Here is a 23,350-nt window from a genome sequence, read left to right on the forward strand (position 1 = left end):
TAAATTGTCCCCCCCTTTTTTTCTCCTTCCTCCCTTCTCTTCCTCCTCCTTCTCCTCTGCCCATTTTATTTCCCTTCTCGTCTCCTGCTTTGTTCCCCCCACCCCCAGTCCGCCGCGTGGCACCTCGCTTCTCCATTCTCCCCATGAGCCACGAGATCATGCCGGGTGGCAACGTGAACATCACCTGCGTGGCCGTGGGCTCCCCCATGCCCTACGTCAAGTGGATGCAGGGGGCCGAGGATCTGACCCCCGAGGATGACATGCCAGTGGGCAGGAACGTGCTGGAACTCACGGATGTCAAGGATTCGGCCAACTACACCTGCGTGGCCATGTCCAGCCTGGGGGTCATCGAGGCGGTGGCACAGATCACGGTCAAGTGTGAGTGTGGGGTGGGAACAGGGGTGGGGGGTCACTCCGGGATATGTGGTGGCCGTGGAGGTTCCCTGAGCTGCAGGTGGAGGGGGAACCACAGAGAAAGAGAGAATGGGGAGGGCGCTTGCCTAGTACATAGCCAATCAGGTTTCGATCCCCAGCATCCCAGAGGGTCCCCTGAGCACAGCTAGGTATGGCCTCCAAATTAAAAAAAGGTTCAGAGGGGCCAGAAAGATAGCACAGTGAGGAGGGCTTTTGCTATGCACGCGGCTGACCCAGGTTCAATCCCTAGCATCCCATATGGTTCTCAGAGCCTGCCAGGAGTGATTTCTGAGCAGAGAGCTAGGAGGAACCCCTGCGTGTCGCAGGGTGTGGCCCAAAAATCAAAAGAAAAATAAAAAGGTTCCAGAGAGACAGAGAGTAAGCAGAGGGTGATGGTCCCTTCCTTGCATGGGGCTGAGCCCAATTTGATTCCTGGCTCTGAGCACTGCCAGGAGTGACTCCTGAGCACCACTGGGTGTGACCCAAGCTCTTCCCCCCCCCCAAAGAAAAATAGCCTCACAAATATCAGCCTTTTGATTCTGATGTGTTGGCTTGACAATGCTCAAAGAGCACTGCTCAGGGAGGACAGCGGGTGGCTGGAAAAGACCCACACAGCCTTGGGCGGCTCAGGGGACTCAGTGTCCAGCGTCCCTCTCTCCCCGCCTATCCCCCCGCAGCTCTCCCCAAAGCCCCAGGGACGCCGGTGGTGACAGAAAACACAGCCACCAGTATCACCATCACCTGGGACTCAGGGAACCCGGACCCCGTGTCTTACTACGTCATCGAGTACAAGTCCAAGAGCCAGGACGGGCCGTACCAGATCAAGGAGGACATCACCACCACGCGCTACAGCATCGGGGGTCTGAGCCCCAACTCCGAGTACGAGATCTGGGTGTCAGCAGTCAACTCCATCGGCCAGGGACCCCCCAGCGAGGCGGTGGTCACACGCACCGGGGAGCAGGCCCCTGCCAGCGCGCCCCGCAACGTGCAGGCCCGGATGCTCAGCGCCAGCACCATGATAATCCAGTGGGAGGAGCCCGTGGAGCCCAACGGGCTGATCCGGGGCTACCGGGTCTATTACACCATGGAGCCCGAGCACCCCGTGGGCAACTGGCAGAAGCACAACGTGGACGACAGCCTGCTGACCACAGTGGGCAGCTTGCTGGAGGACGAGACTTACACAGTGCGCGTGCTGGCCTTCACCTCGGTGGGTGACGGGCCACTCTCCGAGCCCATCCAGGTCAAGACACAGCCTGGAGGTAGGTAGAAGTGGGAATTGGGGGTGCAAGAATGCAAGAACCCCATGCACCAGCAATGCTTGAGCTAGAACTGGGGGGTGCGGAGCCCGATGCAGTCATAGTACAACGGGGAGGGTTCTCCTCTTGCACAGGGCTTTGGTCCCCAACATCCCATAGGGTCCCCACCAAGACCACCTGGAGTGATGGATGCCTGAGTGCAGAGCCAGGAGTAAGCCCTGAGCACTTCTGCCGGGTATGGCCAAAACCAAACCAAAGAAAAGGAAATTTTAATCCAGGGAGATGCAGCAGAAGCTGGAGCAAAGGGACAGGACAGGATGGGGTTGGAACGGCTGCCAGAGTGGGACATCTGCATTTCAGACTGTCTGCCACACCCCCAGTCCCATCTCTCTGTTCCTTCCAGTTGGGGTGCCCTGCAGGGGAAGGGCATTGGGGAACGATCCTTGCAGTGCATTTGGCACTGGAAGCTGAGAGGGTGAGCAAGGGGCTCCTGCTGTGCTCCATAAGCCGGCCCATGGCATTCTGAGGAAAAGAAGAGAATTTAGAACACGCGGGAGGACGTTCTGGCAGCATCCCTGGCAGAGAGAGGACGGGCTGGCCACGCTCCCCAGGGTTGACACTGCACCCTCCCCGGCCTCTCCCCATTCCTGTTCCTTTGCCTCTGCTCCAGTGCCCGGGCAGCCCATGAATTTCCGGGCTGAAGCCAAGTCGGAGACCAGCATTGGGCTCTCGTGGAGCCCCCCGAGGCTGGAGAGCATCATCAAGTACGAGCTGCTGTTCAGGGAGGGCGACCATGGCCGCGAGGTACCAGGGCCAGGCGGGCGGGGCTGCCGGGAGGGGCGGGGCGGGGCGCCAAAAGATGGCGGAAGGGGCGTGGTTACTGGCAGGTGGGTCTGGGAGGGGCTCACAAAGGGCGGAAGGTGGAGTTTGGGAAGGGCTGTGGGCGGGATTTAAGAGGAACTGTGGGAGGGGCCAGTGGGTGGGTGGGGCTTGAAGAGGACCTATGGGTGGGGCTTATGAGGAGACGGAAGCTTGAGAGGGAGAGGGCATGAGCAACGGGTGGGGCATGCCAGGGTGGGGCATGAGTAATGAGTGCGGCACAGTGAAGGTGGTTGGCTTCTGGTGGGTGGGGCCTAGGGCTAGGGGCGTGGCTTAGCTCGTGGTGGGTGGGGCATGGCCAATGGGCGTGGTATGTGATGGGGTGGGTTTGCTCCTGGTAGGAGGAGCCTGGAACTAGAGTTTGTGGGCGGGGAACACTGGGTGGGTTCACTTCTGGTGGGCGGGGCTCGCGAGGTTGGCTGGCTTCTGGTAGGCGTGGGCTAGCACCAGATGGGCGTGGTCTGGCTTGTGTGGGCGGGGCATGCAGGGGTGGGCTAACTTCTAGTGGGAGGGGCCCGACATCAGGTGGCCACGGGCGTGGTGCAAGAAGATGTTCTAGCTCCCGGTGGGAGGGGCATAAAACAAAGTGGGCGTGTCCGAGCACCTTCCTGGTGGGGGGCCTTTATAGGCCGAGCCTGGGGTTGGGGCCGCGATGTGGGGCTCCAGGTAGGGGGAGCCGCGTGGGGGGAGGCGCTGCCTTTGCCCCCTCAGGTTCCCGCCTCTCGGACCCGCCCTGCTGACCTAGCCGGTGTCTCTCTCCCCGTCTCTGCCCCCGCTCGCTGCCAACGTTCTCGCCTCTCACCCCTCGCTCTCTCTCCCTCCTGATCTGTCTGGCCCCTGCACCCCTTTGCCTCCCTGATGCTCCCTGGTGCCCTCTGGGCCTTGTCCCCGTGTCGCCTCCCACCCTTTCGCCCGTGATCCCTGTCCCTGCCCGTGTTGTCCCTGTCTCTGTCTCTTTGTGTCTGTCTCTGTCTCCCTCTCTCTCTCTCTCTCTCTCTCCCAACCCCACCTCTGCCCCCCCCAGGTGGGACGGACCTTCGAGCCGGCCACGGCCTTCGTGGTGGACGACCTCAAGCCCAACACGGAGTACGCCTTCCGCCTGGCGGCGCGCTCCCCGCAGGGCCTGGGCGCCTTCACCTCGGTGGTCCGGCAGCGCACGCTGCAGTCCAGTAGGTGTCTCGGACCCCCGCCCGCCCTTCCTGCAGCGCACACGGAGCCACCGCCGGGGTGGGGGGTGCCTCGGCCCGACCCCGCCCGGCTCCTTGACCTCGGACGCCTCTGCCCGCGCCGTGCCTCGGGGTCCCCGGCCCAGGCCCACACCCACACCCACCCGTGGCCTGGAGACGTGGCCGGTTTGCTGCCTCCCGCCACGGGGGTGGGTGGGTGGGATGCAGAAGGGGCTCGTCCATGCCCAGATTCGGGGCTCCAGGGGTGGCACCCGTCTTAGGGGCGTCTTTAGGGCTGCACACGGATCCTCAGAAAGCCGAGAGCCCAGGGACCTGGTGCCCCAAAAGTCACCCCACATGGCTCCCAATCCCCAGGTGGGAGAGTCAAAGGCAGTGACAGGTGTTGGGGGGACTGGCCCCAGGATAGGGACGCTCAGATTTCTGGCCTTCACCATGCCCGCCCGGCCTCTCTGCCCCTGCAAACCCGCTTTTGTGATGGCAGGGGACTTGGTGGTCCCTTCTGCCCCTGCGGTCATCTGCCTGCACCCCAGCCAGGCAGCCCTCCTCTCTTACTCTGTTTCCTCTCTTGCTCCTTCCTTCTTGCTCAACCCAGCCTAGTGCCTGGGGACACCCCTTCTCACCCCCCCACTGCGCACCCCTGCCTTAAGTCAGCCATGCCGTGGCCCCCGCCACCTTCCGGAAGCAGCCTCGGCACACCCGCACCCGTGAAGGGCCAACGGGTCAGTCATGGGGCGCGCCGCCAGGGTCAAGGGCCTCGGAGACACAGGACCCCAACCTCACACACACACCCCGGGTCCCCCTGCCTGTCCCCCCCCCACGCCGCCGGGGCTTGCAAAGGCGTCCGGGGGTCCATGTGTGAGGGGAGCTCAGTGAGGGTGTCGTGTGGGCCGGGTGTCGGTGGAGCCCGGGTCAGGGCCGCCAAGGTGAGTACATGCCAGTCTCGGGCAGAGCCCCACAAACAGCCCAACCTGCGTGCCACCCCAGAGATGGGGAAGTGGGACCCAGGAGTGGTCAGTTCCAGACCTCAGTTTCCCCTTTCCAAGCAGAAGAAGCAAAAACAAAACAAGAACAAAAACTTTGGGGGGCTGGAGTGACATCAGACCAGCTCCAGTGCCATCCCTGGCATCCCAGAGGGTCCACTGACCATGGCCAGGTGTGGCCTCCAAAAACAAAGCAAGCACCTCAGTGTCGCCCCTTCCTGCCACTCCAAGGGAGCTCCACAGACAGGCCTGCAAAGGGGTATCTATGTCCCCCCCCCATTTCCCCCAGAACTGACGCAGGTTGGGCTGGATTGTGGACCGTGAGAGGGGGTGACCTCCCCCCGGTCATCCAAGACAGCGTCTTCGACTCAGACACGCAAAGCGCTCTGATGGGTTTCGGGGTGGGGTGTGGGACCCAGACAGCTCTCCGCTGGTCACCCTGAGCCCCAGTCCGGCTTCCTGCCTCTCCCCGCACCCCAGGGGGGGGCTGCGGGCTTCCCAGGCGCATCTCAAGGGTAGGTGGGGCGCAGAGCACTCAGCCAGGAGTCCTCCCCACGCACTGGGCCCTCCTCCTGGCCTTGCGGGCTGCAGCGGGGCTGGAGGCCGCCGTCATTCGCCTCCGCAGACCTGGCCGCCCCCCTTCCTGGGGCCTGGCCCCCCACCACCCCCTTCCCTTGTAAGTTAGCACTTGAGCAGTGGAAGGTAGGTACCCGGCGTGGGGCGTCTGGAGGCGTCTTTCTTGCTTTCTTTTATTCTGTTTTTTTCTCATCATCGCCATCTCCGTCCCGTCTTCTTGGATTATTGTTTTGTTTTTGTTTTTGTTTTTTTCAATCATTTTTTCCCCTTTTCCTGGTTGCCAGTCAGACACATTTCGTCCAGGATGGGCCTCATTTGTTTTCAAGGTTTTTTTTCTTTTCCTTTTTTTTTTTATATATCATTTTGGATTTGTTGTTGGTTTTTTGTTGTTGGTTTTTGTCTTTTTTGTGGTGTTTTTTTTTTTTTTTTTCATTTTTCTCAAACCCTCCCCTCCCTCCTGCCCAGTTCCCTGCCACACAACCCCCCTCCCCTACGATGCACTTTGGGTGGGGCGGCTGGTCAAGAAATCGGGGATGGGCGGGTGCTCACCTTAACATGAGGCAGACTCGGGTTCGATCCCTTGCATCCCACCCCCCACCCCAAACACTGTCAGGAATGACTGATTTCTCCGGTTCCCTACAGTTGAAATAGGACCTGGGAGGATAGAGCGTCTCAGATTGATCTTGGGGTCTTAGCATCTATCTCGGGGTAGCCAGCCAATGAGGAATCGATTACTATGGGCTCTGACAAGATTCATGGGGGCTTGCAGCCTGCCCAAGAAATCTGAAATGCAAAAGCCCACGCTGGGGCTTGATTCCCCACACCACATAGGGGGTCGGGCATCACAAAAATGATAATAGAAGTTCTCAGGGGTGCAGTATTACTAGTAATGGAGGACCCATTAGTGGACTGGAAATGGGGATTGTGAGGTGAGGGATAGTCTGAGTGACAGGGACAGCGGAGTGGGCATTTGCCTTGCACGCAGCTGACCTGGATTTGATCCTCAGCATCCCATAGGGTCCTCGGAGCACCACCAGGAGTCAGCCCTAAGCACTCTTGGGTGTGGCCCCCCAAAACAAGAGAATCAAGAGTCTGTTAAATGTGACTCAGGAGCCCCAGAAAGCCACCCACTCCTGCCTTTCTTGGGAATCCTCTTCCCTCAAGTCAATGCATTTCCCCACCTGTAATTTGGGGTGCAGTGAGGAGAGAGTCCTAGCTGCGGGGGCCTCAGAATCAGGACTCATGGTCACTCAGGTTCTGTCTCTGGCACCACAGAGAGACCTCCCAAGCCCTGAATGATGTGACCCAAACTCTTAAAATCTATCAGGGGCTGAAGAATAACAGAGAGAGGATGGTGCTTACCTTAAAGCGTGGCCGACCGGGTTCAATGCCCGGCATCCCATAGGGTCCCCCGAGCCCACTGGGAGTAATTCTTGAGCGCAGAGCCACAGTAAGCCTTGATCGCCAATGGGTGTGCAAACAGAAAGGAGCAGGGATACCTAAGATTTCTTCTCAAGCCTCTTTTATGGGGTGCTTGTGGCCCTGAGCCTGTCTGTGGCTGACCCCAATCCCACTCCCGCATCCAAACGGGGGAGGACAAGGAGTTTGTCCAGCCTACCGTGGAGTGTTTTCAGAGTCAGCTGCTCCAGGCGCTGGGTCTGGCAGGCGGTGGGCGCCTCCCAGGGGTGCCTGTGCACTGGCCACTGTGGTATGCACCCATGGGGATCCCAGAGCAGCTTCTTGGCTCCTCCCTAGCCCAGCTACAAGGCAAGATCTGGGGATGGGGACAGCGTAGTCTCTAAGGACTCAGTACACAACCCTTTTGCTCTTAAATATGTTAAGCTCAGGGACTGGGGCTGGAGCGATGGTGCAAGCTGTAAGGCGTCTGCCTTGCACGCGCTAACCTAGGTGGACTGCGGTTTGATCTCCCGGTGTTCCATATGGTCCCCCAAGCCAGGAGCGATTTCTGAGCACATAGAGAGGAGTAACCCCTGAGCGTCAACAGGTGTGGCCCAAAATCCAAAGGGGAAAAATGCTCAGGGACTGGCGAAATAGCACAGTGGGCAGGGTATTAGCCTTGCAAGTGGCTTACCCATAGGCTTACCCATAGGGTCCCCTGAGCCTGCCAGGAGTCATTCATTTCTCCTATGGGGCACGCATGTCTGTAATTGGGACTCAGTTCAAACCAGAATCAAATGTGGCCTGGAGAAAGAGAGACAGTGGGAGGGCACTGTTCTCACCCCTGACAACCCACATGGTCCCCTGAGCACAGAGCCAGAACTAGCCCTGGAGGACAGCTAGGTGTGACCCCCAAAAAACCAAAATAGAGAAAACAGTCTGTGTGGAGCTGACCCACATGTCAGAACAGACGTGAAGACCTGGATGAGATCAGGGCCATTCTGGGGACCCTCAGGGGTGCTGTGTTAATGTCACTGTGCACAGAGCCCTGGGTGGACACAGAATTGGGGGCTCCTCAGAGAGGCCATGCCAGCTACCTCGGGTCAGTCGAGTAGCTTCATTCCTGGGGACATGACCCCACCGTGCCCCTGCTGTTACTTAGCGCCCTCAGTTGGACAGGAGTGGCTTCCTATGTGGGAACCACAGCTGTTTCCCCGCAGAATCTTCACACTATACCTGGCCCACAGTAGGTGCTTTTTTCCCCAGGTGAGGGAGTCTACCAGGCAATGCCTAGGGGGACTGGTAATGTGCTGCACGGTCTTCTGCAGTGCTTGCACATAGTAGGCACTTCATGCACTCACTGACATACTAAAAAGCACCGCCTGCACACGGTAGGGGCCTCCTGGCCACTGTGGTCCAGAGCAGGGTTAGGTGCTATATGTAGGCAGCTGGTAATCTGAGTAGCACCAGGCCTGGCGCAAAGTAGGGGCTAAGTGTTTGGGGGCTCACTTCCCTCCCCCCAGAAAAGCCTGGCCCTAGAGATGCCTGGCACACAGTAGGTTCTTCTTCGCCACTTAGCAAACTTCCAGGCACACCGTGTTTACTATTCAGGCACTTTCCAGGAAAGCACCTCACGGCACATAGTAGGTGCTTATATAGTGGCGCTGGCTACTCCCTCCTTGGGAACTTAGCACCATGCCTGGCACGCAGGGACTGTCTGGGGCCTGGAACCCTGCATCCCCGGAGGTTCCCCTGCATTCAGTGAGGGCACATATGGGGTGGGCACTGCTCTGAGTCCCACGCACTGCAGCAGCTGCCCAATAAATGGGGCTTTTATCTCGTGAGCTGGCAAAGCAGCTGGCACCCAGGGAAGCGCTATTCTCACAACCCCTGGCAAAGTGCCTACCCCACCCCCCCAGTCTGTTCAGGAAAGAAGAATGTTGATTGGATTGGGGGAAGTGGGGAGCAGTGAAGAAGGTGCTTACCTTACACTGACTTGGTTTCAAAACCTGGTACCCCCTAAGCTTGCCCGAGCCCTGCCGGGAGTAATTCTTGAGTGCATTGTCAGCCCTGGAACACCTCTGCAAGTGGCATTCTCCAAAACGAAGCCCCCCAAAAACCCCATTGATCATTCCTCCCTAGAACCAACATTGATTGCCCTAAAAGAATCTATAATGGAGGGGCCGGAGTGATAGCTTGGTAGTAGGGTGTTTGCCTTGTGTACTGACAACCTGGGAAGGACCCGGGTTCGATCCCTGGCATCCCATAGAGTCCCCCGAGCCTATCTGGAGCAATTTCTGAGTGCAGAGCCAGGAGTAACCACTGAGCACTGCCGGGTGTGGCCCCAAAACAAAACAAAACAAAACAAAAAAAGAATATGATATAGCAATAACACAGCAGGGACTGCGCTGGTCTTGCACGCAGCTGGCGTGGATTCGGTCCCCGGCACCCCCATGGTTCCCCCAAGCACCACCAGGAGTGATCCCTGAGCGCAGAGCCGGGTGTGGGCCTTAACCCCAGAAGAAACACAGCATTCTTGGCCAGCCCTCCCGGTGCCCACCCCAACCCTGCACCCCCTTCATCTCACCTTTGGTTACCAGCACCCCCTTTTCTTTTTGGGTTCGTCTTCTCTTTTGCTTTTTGGTTCTGTTTTGTTTGTTATCATCTTCTTTTTTATTTTTCTCTTTCCCATCTTTTGTTTCCCCGCCCTTCCCGCCTGCCCCTATCCCTTCCCCTCTGCCCCCCACGTTCTCCCCATCCCCTCCCACCCCACCCTCCCCTCCCCTCCCCCATAGAACCGTCAGCCCCCCCTCAAGACGTTAAATGTGTCAGCACGCGCTCCACGGCCATTTTGGTAAGTTGGCGCCCACCGCCGCCGGACACGCACAACGGAGCCCTGGTGAGCTATAGTGTCCGCTACCGACCGCTGGGCTCGGAGGACCCGCAAGCCCGGGAGGTGAACGGCATCCCCCCGACCACCACCCAGATCCTGCTGGAGGCGCTGGACAAGTGGACCGAGTACCGCATCACGACGGTGGCTCACACCGAGGTGGGACCAGGGCCCGAGAGCTCGCCCGTGGTCGTCCGCACCGACGAGGACGGTGAGCACCGAGAACCCCCCAGGTGGGACAGACACGAGACCGACACACCGCCCAGTACCCGGTGTGGCAGGCTGGGCTGGCTGGGAGGGCACGAGCCTGGCCCACGACTGACCCCCAGGGCGGTCCCCCGAGCACTGCCGGGAATGGAGTCAGCCCTGAGCACTGAGTCAGGAGTATCCCTGAGCACCGGCCTCCGAAGAAAAGGAGTGGTAGCACAATGGGGAGAGTGTTTGCCTGACACGCAGCTGACCTGGGTTTGATCCCCGGCATCCCCTAGGGTCCCCTGAGCACTGCCAGGAGTGATTCCTGAGTGCACAGTTGGGAATCGGGCCTGAGCATCCCTGGATGTGGCCCCAAAACAAGACTGAAAGGGAAGTCATAAGCATCAGGGAGGGCCAAAGAGAGCACGCAGCTGGGATTAGTCCAGTCCACTGAGTGGCCCCAGAGGTGACTTCCTGGTACCCGATCACTTCCTGCTGTGAACTCTGCCCCCAAGGCCAAGAGTGCCCCCACCAGCACTGCTAGTAGTGGCTCCCTATATTTGGGGGAGGTGGGTCACATTGATGCTGCTTAGGGGTTATTCCTGGCTCTGCACTCAAGGATCACTCCAAGTGGTACCCAGGGCCCCCTGTGGGATGCCAGGGATTGAACCTGCCTTGGCTGCATGCAAGGCAAACATCCTGCCTGCTGTACTATTGTTCTGGCTCCTGGAATCCCTATTTAAAAATGTGAAAAAAGGGGACCAGAGAGATAGCACAGGGGTAGGGCATTTGCCTCGCAAGCAACTGACCCAGGACCGATGGTTCAAATCCTGGCATCCCCGATGGTCCCCCGAGCCTGCCAGGAGTAACCTCTGAGTGCTGCAGGGTGTGATCCAAAAACCAAAAAAAAAAGTGAAAAAAGGCAAGTCTTCCTCACAGGCATGAACCCTGGGTTCAGTCCTTGGCTTCGGGAGAAACAATCATTTCGATCTTGACACCCCCCCCCCAAAAAATGGTTTTTAGAGCCTGGCTGTACATCAGCCTCATCTGGAGTCACCGTCCCTGTAAAGTGGGTTGGACCCAGGTGAGCACCCGACCAAGATGCTCTCGGAAGTCACGTTAGAGTATCGGCCAACTTCCACAGTGTAAATGTCACTGCCAGGGCTGGGAAAAGATGCTAGAAAGTCCTAGCTCCCCGCAGCCCGGCCCCCAGCCCTTACAGTTCAGCCTCTTGATGGTGAAGTCGAGGTTCCTTCCCTTTTGGAATCTGCCTTTTGGTCTGGCAGGTTTGATAACAGACACTTGCCCCATGAAGTCCTCAGCCTGGGGGGGTTAAAGAAACCAATTAAGGGGGCCCGGGGAGATAGCACAGCGGCGTTTGCCTTGCAAGCAGCCGATCCAGGACCAAAGGTGGTTGGTTCGAATCCCGGTGTCCCATATGGTCCCCCGTGCCTGCCAGGAGCTATTTCTGAGCAGACAGCCAGGAGTAACCCCCTGAGCATCGCTGGGTGTGGCCCAAAAACCGAAAAAAAAAAAAGAAACCAATTAGGGGCCTGAGAGAGAGAGCTCAGAGCTCGACTGACCTGGGTTCCATACCGGCTTTCCCATATAGTCCCCTAAGCCCCATCAGGAGAGATCCCTGAGCACAGAGCCAGGAGTAAGTCCTGAGCACTACTACCAAAAACCAACTTTTCCTGACATCAATTGAGGTATGGCCTTTCATCTAGGGGTTCCGCGCTGGTCCCCCAGGCCAAATAGGACGGGTGGCCTCTTAGGGTACACTGGAGTGCGCAATTCGTGAAACCCATTCTTGGGCCTCAGTTTCCCCATGTGCAAAATGAAAAGAGCCCCCCCCCCCAAAAAAAAAAAAACAACCACCAACCACCACCACCTGGAGTAAGGGTGTGAGGAAAAGTGTAATGCTCCTTCAGACAGAGCCAGTACTTAGCACAGCAGGGATGGGGCTTGCCTTGCAGGAGCTGACCCGGGTTCAACTCCCTGCATCCATAGTTCTCCAGAGCACTGTCAGAGTGATTCCTGAGCACAACAAGCGGGAATAATTTAGAACACGGTTGGGTGCGGCCCCCAAATCAAAACCACCACCCCAAAAGGAAGTCATGGCAGATGATATAGACGAGGCAGGTAGGGGGAACCTCAGTGCCCCATCCGTGAGGCCCCTCCTCCCACACCCTCCAAGAGCCCGGGGACAGCCTGGAGGAGGAGGAGGAGGCGTGCCCTCCCCCGGGCCTGGTGGTGAGCATTGCACCCTGGCATGGCATCGCGCAGTGGCACTGCCGCCGCTGCTGCCATTGGGGGGCAGGGCCAGGCCCCCCAGTAACGGCCCGCCCGCCCCTCCCTCCCTCCCTCCCCGCCCGTCCTGCCCTTGCCAGTGCCCAGCGCGCCGCCGCGGAAGGTGGAGGCGGAGGCGCTCAATGCCACGGCCATCCGCGTGCTGTGGCGCTCGCCCGCGCCCGGCCGGCAGCACGGCCAGATCCGCGGCTACCAGGTCCACTACGTGCGCATGGAGGGCGCCGAGGCCCGGGGGCCGCCGCGCATCAAGGACGTCATGTTGGCCGATGCACAGGTGGGCGTGGCTTGCGGGCGGGCGGGCTCGGTGGTCTTGGGTGGGCGGGACCTACAGGGTCCTGGCCTGCGAGCGGTTCTATGGGGCGTGGCTTGTCCGGTGGGCGTGGCCGGTGAGTGGGCGCTCTTTCGGGAGTAGCCTGTGGGCGTGGCTCTAGTGTGATCTGAGTGGGCGTGGCTTGCAGCTGGGCGTGGTCCTGTAGCAACCTGGTCTGCAAATGGTCGGTCTGGACTGGCTTGTCTGGTGGGTGTGTCCCTGTGGGCGTGGTCTGTGAGTGGCTGCTTCTCTGTGGGCGTGGCTCTCGTGTGCCGTGAGTGGGTGTGGTGTGTCCTGTAGGGCATGGTCCGCAGGTGGGTGCTCTTCTATGGGACCTATCTGTGGGCGTGGGCGTGTTGGGCGGGGTCTGGTGTGATATGAATGGGCGTGGTCTGTGGGCTGGCAGGGCCCTATAGGGGCCTGGCCTGCAAATGTTTTATGGGGCGTGGTGGCTCGTCCTGTGGGTGTGTCCCTGTGGGGCGTGGCCTGCGAGTGGATGCTTTTCTATGGGCGGTAGCCCTATGGGTGTGGCTCTGGCGTGACATGTGGGTGTGGTTTGTGGGGTGGGCGGTTCCTGTAACAGCCTGGTCTGCGAATGGATGTTCGGTGGGTGTCCTCTAGGGGCGTGGTCCGCAGCTGGGTCCTCTTCTGTAGAACCTCACTGTGGGCGTGGCTCTGAGTGGGTGTGGTCTGAGTAGGCGTGGTCCTGCAGGGGCCTGGCCTCCACGCTCTGGGCGTGGCTTCCCATGGGCGTGGCCTGCGAGTGGATGCTTCTCTGGGCATAGTCCTGTGGGCGTGGTCTTCGAATGGCTGTCCTGGGGCGTGGTTTGTGCAGTGGGTGTGCCCGTAGGGTGGGCGGGGCTCCTGGCCTCTTCCCCCTCGCCCCTGCCACTTCCCCTCCTGGCCCTGGCTCACCTCCTCCTCTCTCCCCCGCCGCCTCCTCCCGCATCAGTGGGAGACGGATGACACGGCCGAATATGTGAGTAGCCCGCCTGGTCTCTGCCGTGCTCTTGCTCTTCTCGCAGGACGTGCGTGCCTTGCCGTGCTGTGCTCTCCCCGCCCCACCCTGCACGCCACCCTCCCCATCCTAGCTCCATGGGACAGTCTCCTCCTCTGGGCCCCCAAAGCGCCTCCCCCGTGAATTCTCCCCCTTGGGTTTTTGCATCCAACCGATCTTGGGTGGTCCCACATGTCATCCGACAGCTCCCACTTTTCTAGGGGCCCCCCAGATGCTGGAGGTGGCTTTAGGATGCCCCCCTATTTCTGCAGACTCTAACTTCCCCATTTCTGCACACCCCCGGGTCAGGCCCTCCCCTGACCCGGCGTCTCCACTTAGTTCTGGTCTAGCTGACATGCAATTGGGGGTTTATCAGACCCCCGGGCTGGTTTCTGCACCCGAGAGAGCTTTGGGGTGAGCCTGTGCGCTCTTGTAGCTGTTTCCACCCCACCCGACTTCCAGGCTCACCCCAAATGGGGTGTGACGCCCAAATCTCTGCCATGAGATTCAGCCTCGACCCCAATGTCGAGTTGGGGTGCCAAGCGGACTGGGTCTCAGACCCAAGGGGAGGGAGATGGGGCGGCTGCAAGTGAGGCTGAGGGGCAGGAGACCCACCCACTCCGTCCATATGCACCCATCCTCCTCCAGGCATGCTTAACTGTGGTTAATTATGGGGTAAGCATGAGCCCTGTGTGTGGGTACTCGGGTATGTGCCATTCAGGGAACCCCATCCTTCTATAAACTGTGGGGGTGATGGAGTCTGTGCGGACAGGAGGACCCAATCCCCCCTCCCTGTACCTCTGCATGCCTGGGGGTGAGATTAGATCAGGACACAACTGGAGAGAGGGCAGCAGGCAGGGCGCCAATCTATCACACGTCTAGTCCAGGTCCCATCCCTAGCATTGCATAGGGTCCCCTGAGTGCAGAGCCAGAGGCAAACTTGGAGCGCCCTTGCGTGTGACCCTAAAACAAGACACACATCTGTGTCTACTTACTGCTCTGGTAACTAGACCGGGAGGGTGGTGGGCTGGGGGATCATCAGCTGCTCCATTCCTGCCCAGGGGTCCCATGTTTCTAAACACCTCCCGCCCGAGCAGATAGATATGAGTGGTCCCCAACAGCAACAACAAACTGAAGCCATGTGCAAAAGGCGGCCTTTGGGCATTACCTCTGCTATTTATTGGGCCACAAAATTACAGCAAGTCACTTTTCATTGTGACATTTGGGGAAGATCAGAGCCATAGCACAGCCATAGCCTGAGGGCGCTGGCCTTGCACAAGGCCAACCCCCAGAGGGTTCTCTGAGCACCACTGGGTACAGCCCCCAAATGAAGAAAATAGTTTAAATTTTATGTCTTAGAACCAAAGCACTAGGAAAGCCTCTCAAAGAGCAAATATAGTTCATTGGCAGGTAGTAGGTGGGGACAAAGACAATAAGGCCCATATGGAAATGATTTGGTGCCGAGGCAAGAACCAGGTCCCCAAGAAAAGTGGCACTTTGCAAAGGGCATTTGACTCTCCCTGCTATGAAGGGGCCACTGGCCCACGAGCCCCAAGTGAGTGAGTTACTTTTTCCTCCCTTGACATGGGAGGGGGGTTGGTTAATATGTGACTCACAAAATTCCAGGACATGGAACCCCCCCCCAAGCTCTCAGCTAGACACCAGGACTCCCAAGCACCCCAACATGGGTAATAGAAGCAGCACATGCAAAGATCCTGGGGCAGGCCAGGCGCCCCTCTCTCTGGTGGCTATTGTGGGCAGGGCAGACTAAGTGTCCCCCCTGGTGTGGACGCGCTGTGTGTGGCTCTGTGCATGTCCTGGCCTGAGGCCCAGCGCCATGTCCATCTTGCTTGATGGGGCGCGGGATGGAACGGGGAGTGGTAGGGTCCGACACTGAGCCCCGCAGCTCTTTCCCCGCAGGAAATGGTGATCACAGACCTGCAGCCTGAGACCTCCTATTCCATCACCGTGGCCGCCTACACCATGAAGGGCGATGGCGCACGCAGTAAACCCAAGGTGGTGGCCACCAAGGGGCCAGGTAGGGGCTGTCGAGGGGCCGGTGTGCTCGTGGACAGGGGCACGAACAGACCCGGACACTTTTCAAACATGCATGAGATGACACCCCAACACACACATTCACCCATTCACTCCCCCAGAGCATGGATCACGTCCTGGGGCCCCCTTTTTTTCATCACAGTCCTCCCCGGAGCTTGTCACATTTTTCAGTCATCTTGGGGGCACCCTTGACTTATCTCTTCTGGGTGGTGGTTCCCTGTCTCAAGTTTCCCCTTTTGGCTAGGCCTACCCCCTCCCAGAGACAGTCCCACAACTAAACCCGGGCTAGGCCCAAAAGCTCACCTCCTAGACCCCCTCGTCCCTCCAGCTGTTCGCCCTGGCTTGCATGTACTCCATCTTTCTCTCTGCCCATCATAGGCATTCCCACCTCCTGCAAGAAGTCCCCGAGGAATTCTCCTCCTGGGCGTGTGTATTCAGTCTGGGACTGTCACGTTTTTCAGTCACCTTGGGGATACCCTGAACCTACCTCCCCCAGGTGGTGGTTCCCTGCCTCAGTTTGCCCTTTAGGCTAGGCCTACCCACTCCCAGGGACAGTCCCACAATCAACCCCTAGACACATACCCCCAATCCCTTCAGCTGCTTGCCGTGGCTCGCCCACTCCATTCCTTTCTCCCTACTTGTCATAGGCAAATATCCCCACCTCCTGTGAAAAGTCCCCGAGGATTTCTCCTCCCAGGCACGTGTGTGTTTGGGTGTGGGTGTGGGACTGGGACCAACACACCCTGGCCTGACGCCTGTCCCCCCCCCCCCCTTTTCTTCTCTTCTCTCAGTGCTGGGCCGCCCCGCGCTGTCGGTGCAGCAGACCGGTGAGGGCAGCCTGCTGGCACGCTGGGAGCCCCCGGCGGGCACGGCCTCGGACCAGGTGCTGGGCTACCAGCTGCGGGTGGGCCGCGAGGACTCGCCGCCGCTGGCCACGCTCGAGCTGGCGGCCTCGGAGGACCGCTACGCACTGCTCGGGGCGCTCAAGGGCGCCACGTACCTGTTCCGCCTGGCCGCGCGTGGGCCAGGCGGTGGCCTGGGCGAGGAGGCGGCGGCCGAGCTGCGCATCCCAGAGGACGCGCCCCACGGCGCCCCACGCATCCTGGAGGCGGCCGAGGCGGGCAACGCGTCGGGCTCAGTGCTGCTGCGCTGGCTGCCCCCGGGCCCAGCCGAGCGCAACGGGGCGATCGTCAAGTACACAGTGGCCGTGCGCGAGGTGGGCGCGCCAGGGCCCCCACGCGAGACTGAGCTGCCCGCGGCCGCCGAGCCCGGCGCTGAGAATGCGCTCACGCTGCGGGGGCTGCGGCCCGACACGGCCTACGAGCTGCGGGTGCGCGCCCACACGCGCCGGGGGCCCGGGCCCTACAGCCCCGCGGTCCGCTACCGCACCTTCGCGCGGGACCCAGGTAGGCGCACCCACGGGCCACGCGCCCGGGCCCCTCCCCGCCCGCCCCAGGTAAGTGCCAGAGCACCAGCCACGGCCAGTCAGTGCCTCCACCCACGAGCAGAGCTGGAGCCAGGGCCCGGCAGCAGCTGGCAAAGGTGGGACCAGCCCCCCCCCCGAGTGGAGCCTCCGCTCCCCCTCCTCCCCTGCTGCTCCTCCTCCTGCTCCTTGGTCCTCCTCGAACCCTCCTGATCCACCTCCTCCTCCGCCGCCGCCTTCTCTCTGCAGCCGCACAGAACAGCAGCCCCCCAGGGCAGAGCCAGGCAGGGCCAGGCAGGCAGAGGCCGAGGGCAAGACCGCGGGGAGCGCCTGGGCCGCCCACACGCCCCCTCCATGCACATACATACATACACACACACACACACATATACACAACATCCTCCCAGAGTCCCCCGACAGCCGGTCACAGTGCTCATGGGCTTCCTTTCTCTCTTCTCTCTCTCCTCGCTGCCGGCCCGCCCACCCACCTACCAGTCTCCCCCAAAAACTTCAAGGTGAAGATGATCATGAAGACGTCAGTGCTTCTCAGTTGGGAGTTTCCTGACAACTATAACTCGCCCACGCCCTATAAGGTAGGGAGAAGCACCTGGAGACACTGAGGGGTGTGTGCACAGGCCGGGCAGAGCCCCCCACGGTACTCTGAAAGAGAGATAAAAGATGGAGGTTTGAGGGGCAGACCAGGGTCCCCAGCACCCCGGAAGGTCCCGTACTAGGTGTGGCCCCAAATCTTACCTGGCCACACACGCGAAAAAGAGGATAGCTCAAAGTCGTATGTGTCTTGTATCTGGCCAGCCCTGGTGCCATCCCTGGTGTCACACAGGGTCCTCCAAGCACCGAGGCAGACAGCCCACCTACCCCCACGCCCCAAGATTAAAGAGCAAAGTTAGAGACGGGAGCAGCAGGACAGAGAGGAGGGTGCTTCCCTTACATGCATCCGACCCAGGTTTGGTTCCGGGCATCCTTGATGGGTTCCCAAGCACCACCAGAAGTGACTCCTGAATACAGAGCCAGGAGCAGCCCCTGAGCATCACTGGGTGTGGCCCCAAAACAAAACAACCCAAAAGGAGCAAAGCTGGCCACACCTCACCCCAGGACTAAGGCTCTGTGCAGGTTCAGGCAGGACTAGGACTGACTGGGTGGAAACTGCACCAACACCGAGGATTCTCTGGTGGCTAAGACTCGAGCACAGCTGGACCCAAGTTTGGGGGTCAAGATTCAGGTGCAGAGACCTGAGCAGTAGGACAGCAGGGAGGGTGCTTGTCTTGCACACGGCCGATGCGGGTTCAATCTCTGGCCTTCCATAGGGTAACCAAGCACTGCAGGGAGTGGCCCCCAAATCCTGTGGGCTCCAGCTGACACTGAGACAGCGTGGGATTGGGGGTACAGGGATGGGCTGTGAGGGACTCAGGGAACTGACCGACCAACAACCTACACCACCAGATCCAGTACAATGGGCTCACTCTGGACGTGGACGGCCGTACCACCAAGAAGCTTATCACGCGCCTCAAACCCAACACTTTCTATAATTTTGTCCTCACCAATCGAGGCAGCAGCCTGGGGGGGCTCCAGCAGACAGTCACGGCGCGCACCGCCTTCAACCTGCTCAGTGGCAAGCCCAGCCTAGCGCCCAAGCCCGATGCTGATGGTTTCATCATGGTGTACCTGCCCGACGGCCAGAGCCCCGTGCCTGTCCAGTACGTCCAGCTTCCCTCCCCGATCCCTGCTTGGGCTGAAAGACAACAAGACTTTGGGCACTGTGGCTGGGGCTTGGCAGAATGCTTAGGCATTTGGTGTGAGGCCTAAGAATGGCAAAGGGGACTGGAGCGATAGCACAGTGGAGAGAGCATTTGCCTTGCACACAGCTGATCCAGGTTCGATCTCCTCCATCCCAGAGAGTCCCCTGAGCACTTCCAAAAGGGATTCCTGAGTACAGAGCCAGGTGTAAGCCCTGAGCATGATGGGGCAGGTCCCAAAAGCCAAAAGGAGAATTCGGCTAGAATTTTAGGGCTTAAGTTAGGAACTCTATCTAGGGACTAGAGCCATAGCACTGCGGGGAGGGCGCTTGCTGACCTGGGTTGGATCCCTCACATCCCAGACAGTCCCCTGAGTCCACCAGGACTAATCCTTGAGTGCAGAGCCCCAAAACAAAACAAAAAAGTAAGGAACTCGAAAGCTGGCGACTCTAGAAGGAGAAGCAAGTCAGATGCAGAAACACTCCTCCACCCTCAGACACCCCATCTCTCTGGACAGGAGCTTCTTCATTGTCATGGTGCCGCTGCGGAAGTCACGTGGGGGCCAGTTCCTGACCCCACTGGGCAGCCCCGAGGACATGGACCTGGAGGAGGTGAGGGAGGCACCGCCATTATAACTGTCTATGCTGCCCTCCTCTGGCCCCATCTGGCCCACCCACACTGCCGTCCCCACCCTGTTTTCACCCCACCCACCTGACTCTGCCCCCCAACCTCTCCAGCTCATCCAGGACATCTCCCGGCTCCAGCGACGCAGCCTGCGGCACTCGAGGCAGCTGGACGTACCCCGACCCTACATCACTGCACGCTTCTCCCTGCTGCCTGCCATCTTCCACCCCGGCGACCAGAAGCAGTATGGTGGCTTCGACAACCGGGGCCTGGAGCCCGGCCACCGCTACGTGCTCTTTGTCCTGGCTGTGCTGCCCAACAGCGAGCCTGTAAGTGCCTCTCACCATGGTCCCGGCTCTGCAAGACCTTGGAAGCCTTCTTCTGGGAGATGGATGTTCGGAATGGGGTTTTGAGGGATGTGGAGGCGTTTACCAAAGTACAGTAGGGCAGGGAAGGAATTGGCCTTGCCTTGCACGTGATCCACCCAGGTTCGTTTCCTGATATCCCATATGGTCGTCCCCCCCAGCACAGAGGGGTGTAGTCTCCCCCCCCCCCCAAATAGATAAAGCAAAGCCCCACTGGCTAGGATTTGAATATGTTTAAAAAAAAAAAAAAAGCCTGAGCACAAGGGGAGAACAATGCCCTTCCGTGCAGACAGGCCTGGGTTTGCTTGCCGGCATCCCATAGTGTTTTCTGAGCACTGGCAGGAGTGAGCCCTGAGAACTACCAAGTGTACCCCCAAAAACCTTTTGGTGGCGTTTGGGGTTGGGGCAGGGGTGACGCTGACCACCATCCCAAGTTGAGCACTGGGAGGATCCTCGGCTGTGACCAAGGAGACGTACACACCCTCCATCTCACCCCTGCAGACCTTCGCCGCCAGCCCCTTCTCGGACCCCTTCCAGCTGGACAACCCCGACCCACAGCCCATCGTGGACGGCGAAGAAGGGCTGATCTGGGTGATCGGGCCAGTGCTGGCTGTGGTGTTCATCATTTGCATTGTCATCGCCATCCTGCTCTACAAGAAGTGAGGCCCCACACCCCGCACCCCACTCCCCAGCCAGGGGAGAAGGAAGGAGAGGGCTGGGGCAGGTCCCAGAGGTCCATAACTCCCAGGGTCCCCCGCGGCTGGCCCCAGCCGGCCACTAGCTCAGCCCCATTCCCCCCTTTGTTCTGCAAGGTTTTGGGGTGCAGGGAGGGGAAGGGTGGCAGCTGTTTCCATGGAAGTTCATGCAGGGATCACATGCTCAGGCCCAGCCTCCATCAGGAGTCAGGGGGTACCTGGGTGGATTGAGAATGTCCCCAATGATGGGGCTAGAGCAATAAATAGCAAAAGAGAGAGGTCATTTGCTGTGCATGTAGCAGATCCGGGTCCCTTAAGCCTGCCAAGAGTGGTCCCCAAAAACAAACAAATGAAACGTGTCTCGGATGGGAAAATTCCAGCCTCACCTGTCTTCTCTCCCCTCCTCACTCTCCCCGGCCCCTCTCCTGGGTCTTCGTGTTCGGAAGCAGCAAGCCTGACAGGTAAGAGCTAGTTCAGTGCCCCAGAGGGCCCAGGGCACCCCACATTGGGGGTATCTGTGTTCTCACATGATTGTGGGGTGCAGACACTCATCCTATTCCCTCCCCCTGCATTTCTCCTGCCAAGCAAACGCAAGGACTCGGAGCCTCGCGCCAAGTGTCTTCTCAACAACGCTGACCTCGCCCCACACCACCCCAAAGACCCCGTGGAAATGAGGCGCATCAACTTCCAGACGCCAGGTGGGGGTTCGCGGCCCCAGCGCATGGGGGTGGGGAGGAGGGAAGCGATTTCTGGGGACCCCCATCATCTTTGTAGAGCTCCATGGAGCAGGACTGGGAGGAGGGGACTGGAATCTGTTTCCCAAGATTTATGTTTAACTGGGGCTTGGAAGAAGGGGGGGACGATGTTTCCAGGGTGTTTAAAGGCAAAACCCCAGAAGGAGGCGCTGGCCTTTCACGCGGCAGACCCAGGTTCAGTCTTTTTTTTTTTTTTTTTTTTTTTGGTTTTTGGGCCACACCCGTTTGATGCTCAGGGGTTACTCCTGGCTATGCGCTCAGAAGTCGCTCCTGGCTTGGGGGGACCATATGGGATGCCGGGGGATCGAACTGCGGTCTGTCCTACGCTAACACTTGCAAGGCAGACACCTTACCTCTAGCGCCACCTTCCTGCCCCCCCACCCCGGTTCAGTCTTCAGCACCCTTTAGGGTCCACAGAGCACCACCAGGAGTGATCCCTGAGGGCAGAGCCACGTTTTTTGCCCAAAAACCTAACAGAGGTTAAGGCACTTGCCTTGCATGCAGCTGTACAAGTCCAGTCTTAGCACCCCATAGAGTCCCCCCTGAGTCCTGCCAACACTGATCTCCGAGCACTGGCTGGTGTTGCCTCGAACCCTTCATTCCTGCCAGTTGGATTCATCCTGGATCTCCCCCTCCACTTTGGGCTGGAGAAGAGGCTCCCCCATCTGTGTCAGGACATGCAGGCAGTGGGGAACCCCAACTTAGGCGGGCACCTTGGGTCTTCCCAGGTCAATGTTCCCCACTCCTGCCCTCTGTTCACCCAGAATAGACCCTGCTGGTTGCTTCTGAGCAGATGGGGGAGGAGTTTTGTGTGGTTTTAACTGGGGCGACTGTTCTCCAAGCGTGAGCAAAACCGAGTCACCTCTGTGTCTCACCCAGTCTCCCACCCCAACTCTGCTGCCCCCTCAGCTGGTCCACCGGATGAGGCTCTGTCTAGGGTCCCCCATCCACAGGCATTTCTCTTTTTTTTTGGGGGGGGGCCCACACCCGGCGATGCTCAGGGGTTACTCCTGGCTGTCTGCTCAGAAATAGCTCCTGGCAGGCACGGGGGACCATATGGGACACCGGGATTCGAACCAACCACCTTTGGTCCTGGATCGGCTGCTTGCAAGGCAAACGCCGCTGTGCTATCTCTCCGGGCCCTGGCATTTCTCTTAAGCATCTTTGAGGACCTGCCAGCCACTCCTCCTTTGCAAACGTTTTCTGTGGCTCGTTTTATTTGGGGCTTGTGCTTGTTTTGGTTTATTTTTTTCTCTCCTTTTACTCAAGGGACCCTTTGGGTTGCCGGGGGATCAAACCCGGGTTGGCCATGTGCAAGGCAGATGCCCTCCCCGCTGTCCTAGGGCCTGGCCCCTGCACGATACCTCCCTCTCACTCAAATATCTTCCCCACCAACCAGCATCCTCCAAAACTCACCCCAGACCCCCAAAAGCCAAGTTGATCTGGGGGCAGGGGGGCCACAGTGGGTGATGAGGTGGTTTGTGGGTGGGGGAGCATCTTCCCAGAGACAGCCAGCTGGAGATCAGGACCAGCGTTCTCTAGCCCGAAGGCGTCCGGCCGCCGTGTGTCCCCCTCCTTTGTTTGGAGTCGCTCTGCCCTGTGCGTCCGTCCATGCACTCAGTGCCAGGCGGGGGTGGTGGTGGTGGTGCTGGGGGGCCGCGAGGCGGGGGTCCCCGCGTGTTAGCATTTATTGGTTGTTTTGCTGTTTCTGCAGATTCGGGCCTCAGCAGCCCCCTCAGGGAGCCGGGGTTTCACTTTGAAAGTTAGTTCCTGTGTCTGTTCTCGGCTTCCTCCCCCCGTTGTTTCCATCTTTGTCCACGCGTCCACCCGCCCGCCCCCCAGCATCTGCCCTGCTGGTCTCGGGGGTGGGGGTTGGGGTGTAGACAGGGCTCGGGTGCACCTAGGGACAGAGCCTCCCCCGGCCACACACACATATACACACGAACATACACACACACACACACACACACACACACACACACACACACACTAGCTGGGCCATGCAAAACTGACCCTAGTTCTCTTGGGGCTCAAGTGACCTCTGGGAGTCACTGAGCAAGGGAAGGGCAGGACATGGGGGCCCCTGGCAGAGAGGATGGGGGAGCAGGTGAAGAAGCCTGTTAGGCCTATAGAGGAACAAACCAGCACCCCCAGGGTTGGGCCACTGCTGCAGGTTACCAAAAGAAAGGATGGAGCCTTGAGCTCTACCCCAAAGCAGCTGCTCTGACTTTTGGGGGTCCCTCAACTCTCCTTGATGCCTTGAACCCCCAGAAGGGGGTTCAGTCAGCTC

At 59.5% G+C, this 23,350-nt stretch overlaps 1 protein-coding gene across 1 annotated transcript in view; it reads left to right on the plus strand.

Moving 5' to 3' along the window:
• PTPRS (protein tyrosine phosphatase receptor type S) overlaps positions 1-23,350 on the plus strand; it is an 84,448-nt gene that overhangs the window by 54,448 nt on the left and 6,650 nt on the right. Inside the window, exons 10-26 of the mRNA XM_049788068.1 lie at positions 109-378; positions 1,092-1,673; positions 2,341-2,474; positions 3,574-3,718; positions 9,486-9,791; positions 12,163-12,356; positions 13,345-13,371; positions 15,310-15,427; positions 16,236-16,850; positions 17,363-17,460; positions 18,329-18,582; positions 19,139-19,232; positions 19,359-19,574; positions 20,112-20,269; positions 20,755-20,766; positions 20,891-21,003; positions 22,775-22,822. Coding sequence (XP_049644025.1) covers positions 109-378; positions 1,092-1,673; positions 2,341-2,474; positions 3,574-3,718; positions 9,486-9,791; positions 12,163-12,356; positions 13,345-13,371; positions 15,310-15,427; positions 16,236-16,850; positions 17,363-17,460; positions 18,329-18,582; positions 19,139-19,232; positions 19,359-19,574; positions 20,112-20,269; positions 20,755-20,766; positions 20,891-21,003; positions 22,775-22,822 — 3,384 coding nt within the window. The remainder of the gene's footprint in view (positions 1-108; positions 379-1,091; positions 1,674-2,340; positions 2,475-3,573; positions 3,719-9,485; positions 9,792-12,162; positions 12,357-13,344; positions 13,372-15,309; positions 15,428-16,235; positions 16,851-17,362; positions 17,461-18,328; positions 18,583-19,138; positions 19,233-19,358; positions 19,575-20,111; positions 20,270-20,754; positions 20,767-20,890; positions 21,004-22,774; positions 22,823-23,350) is intronic.

This window comes from Suncus etruscus, chromosome 15 (genome assembly GCF_024139225.1).
Source record: "Suncus etruscus isolate mSunEtr1 chromosome 15, mSunEtr1.pri.cur, whole genome shotgun sequence".
NCBI classification, from domain to species: Eukaryota; Metazoa; Chordata; class Mammalia; order Eulipotyphla; family Soricidae; genus Suncus; species Suncus etruscus.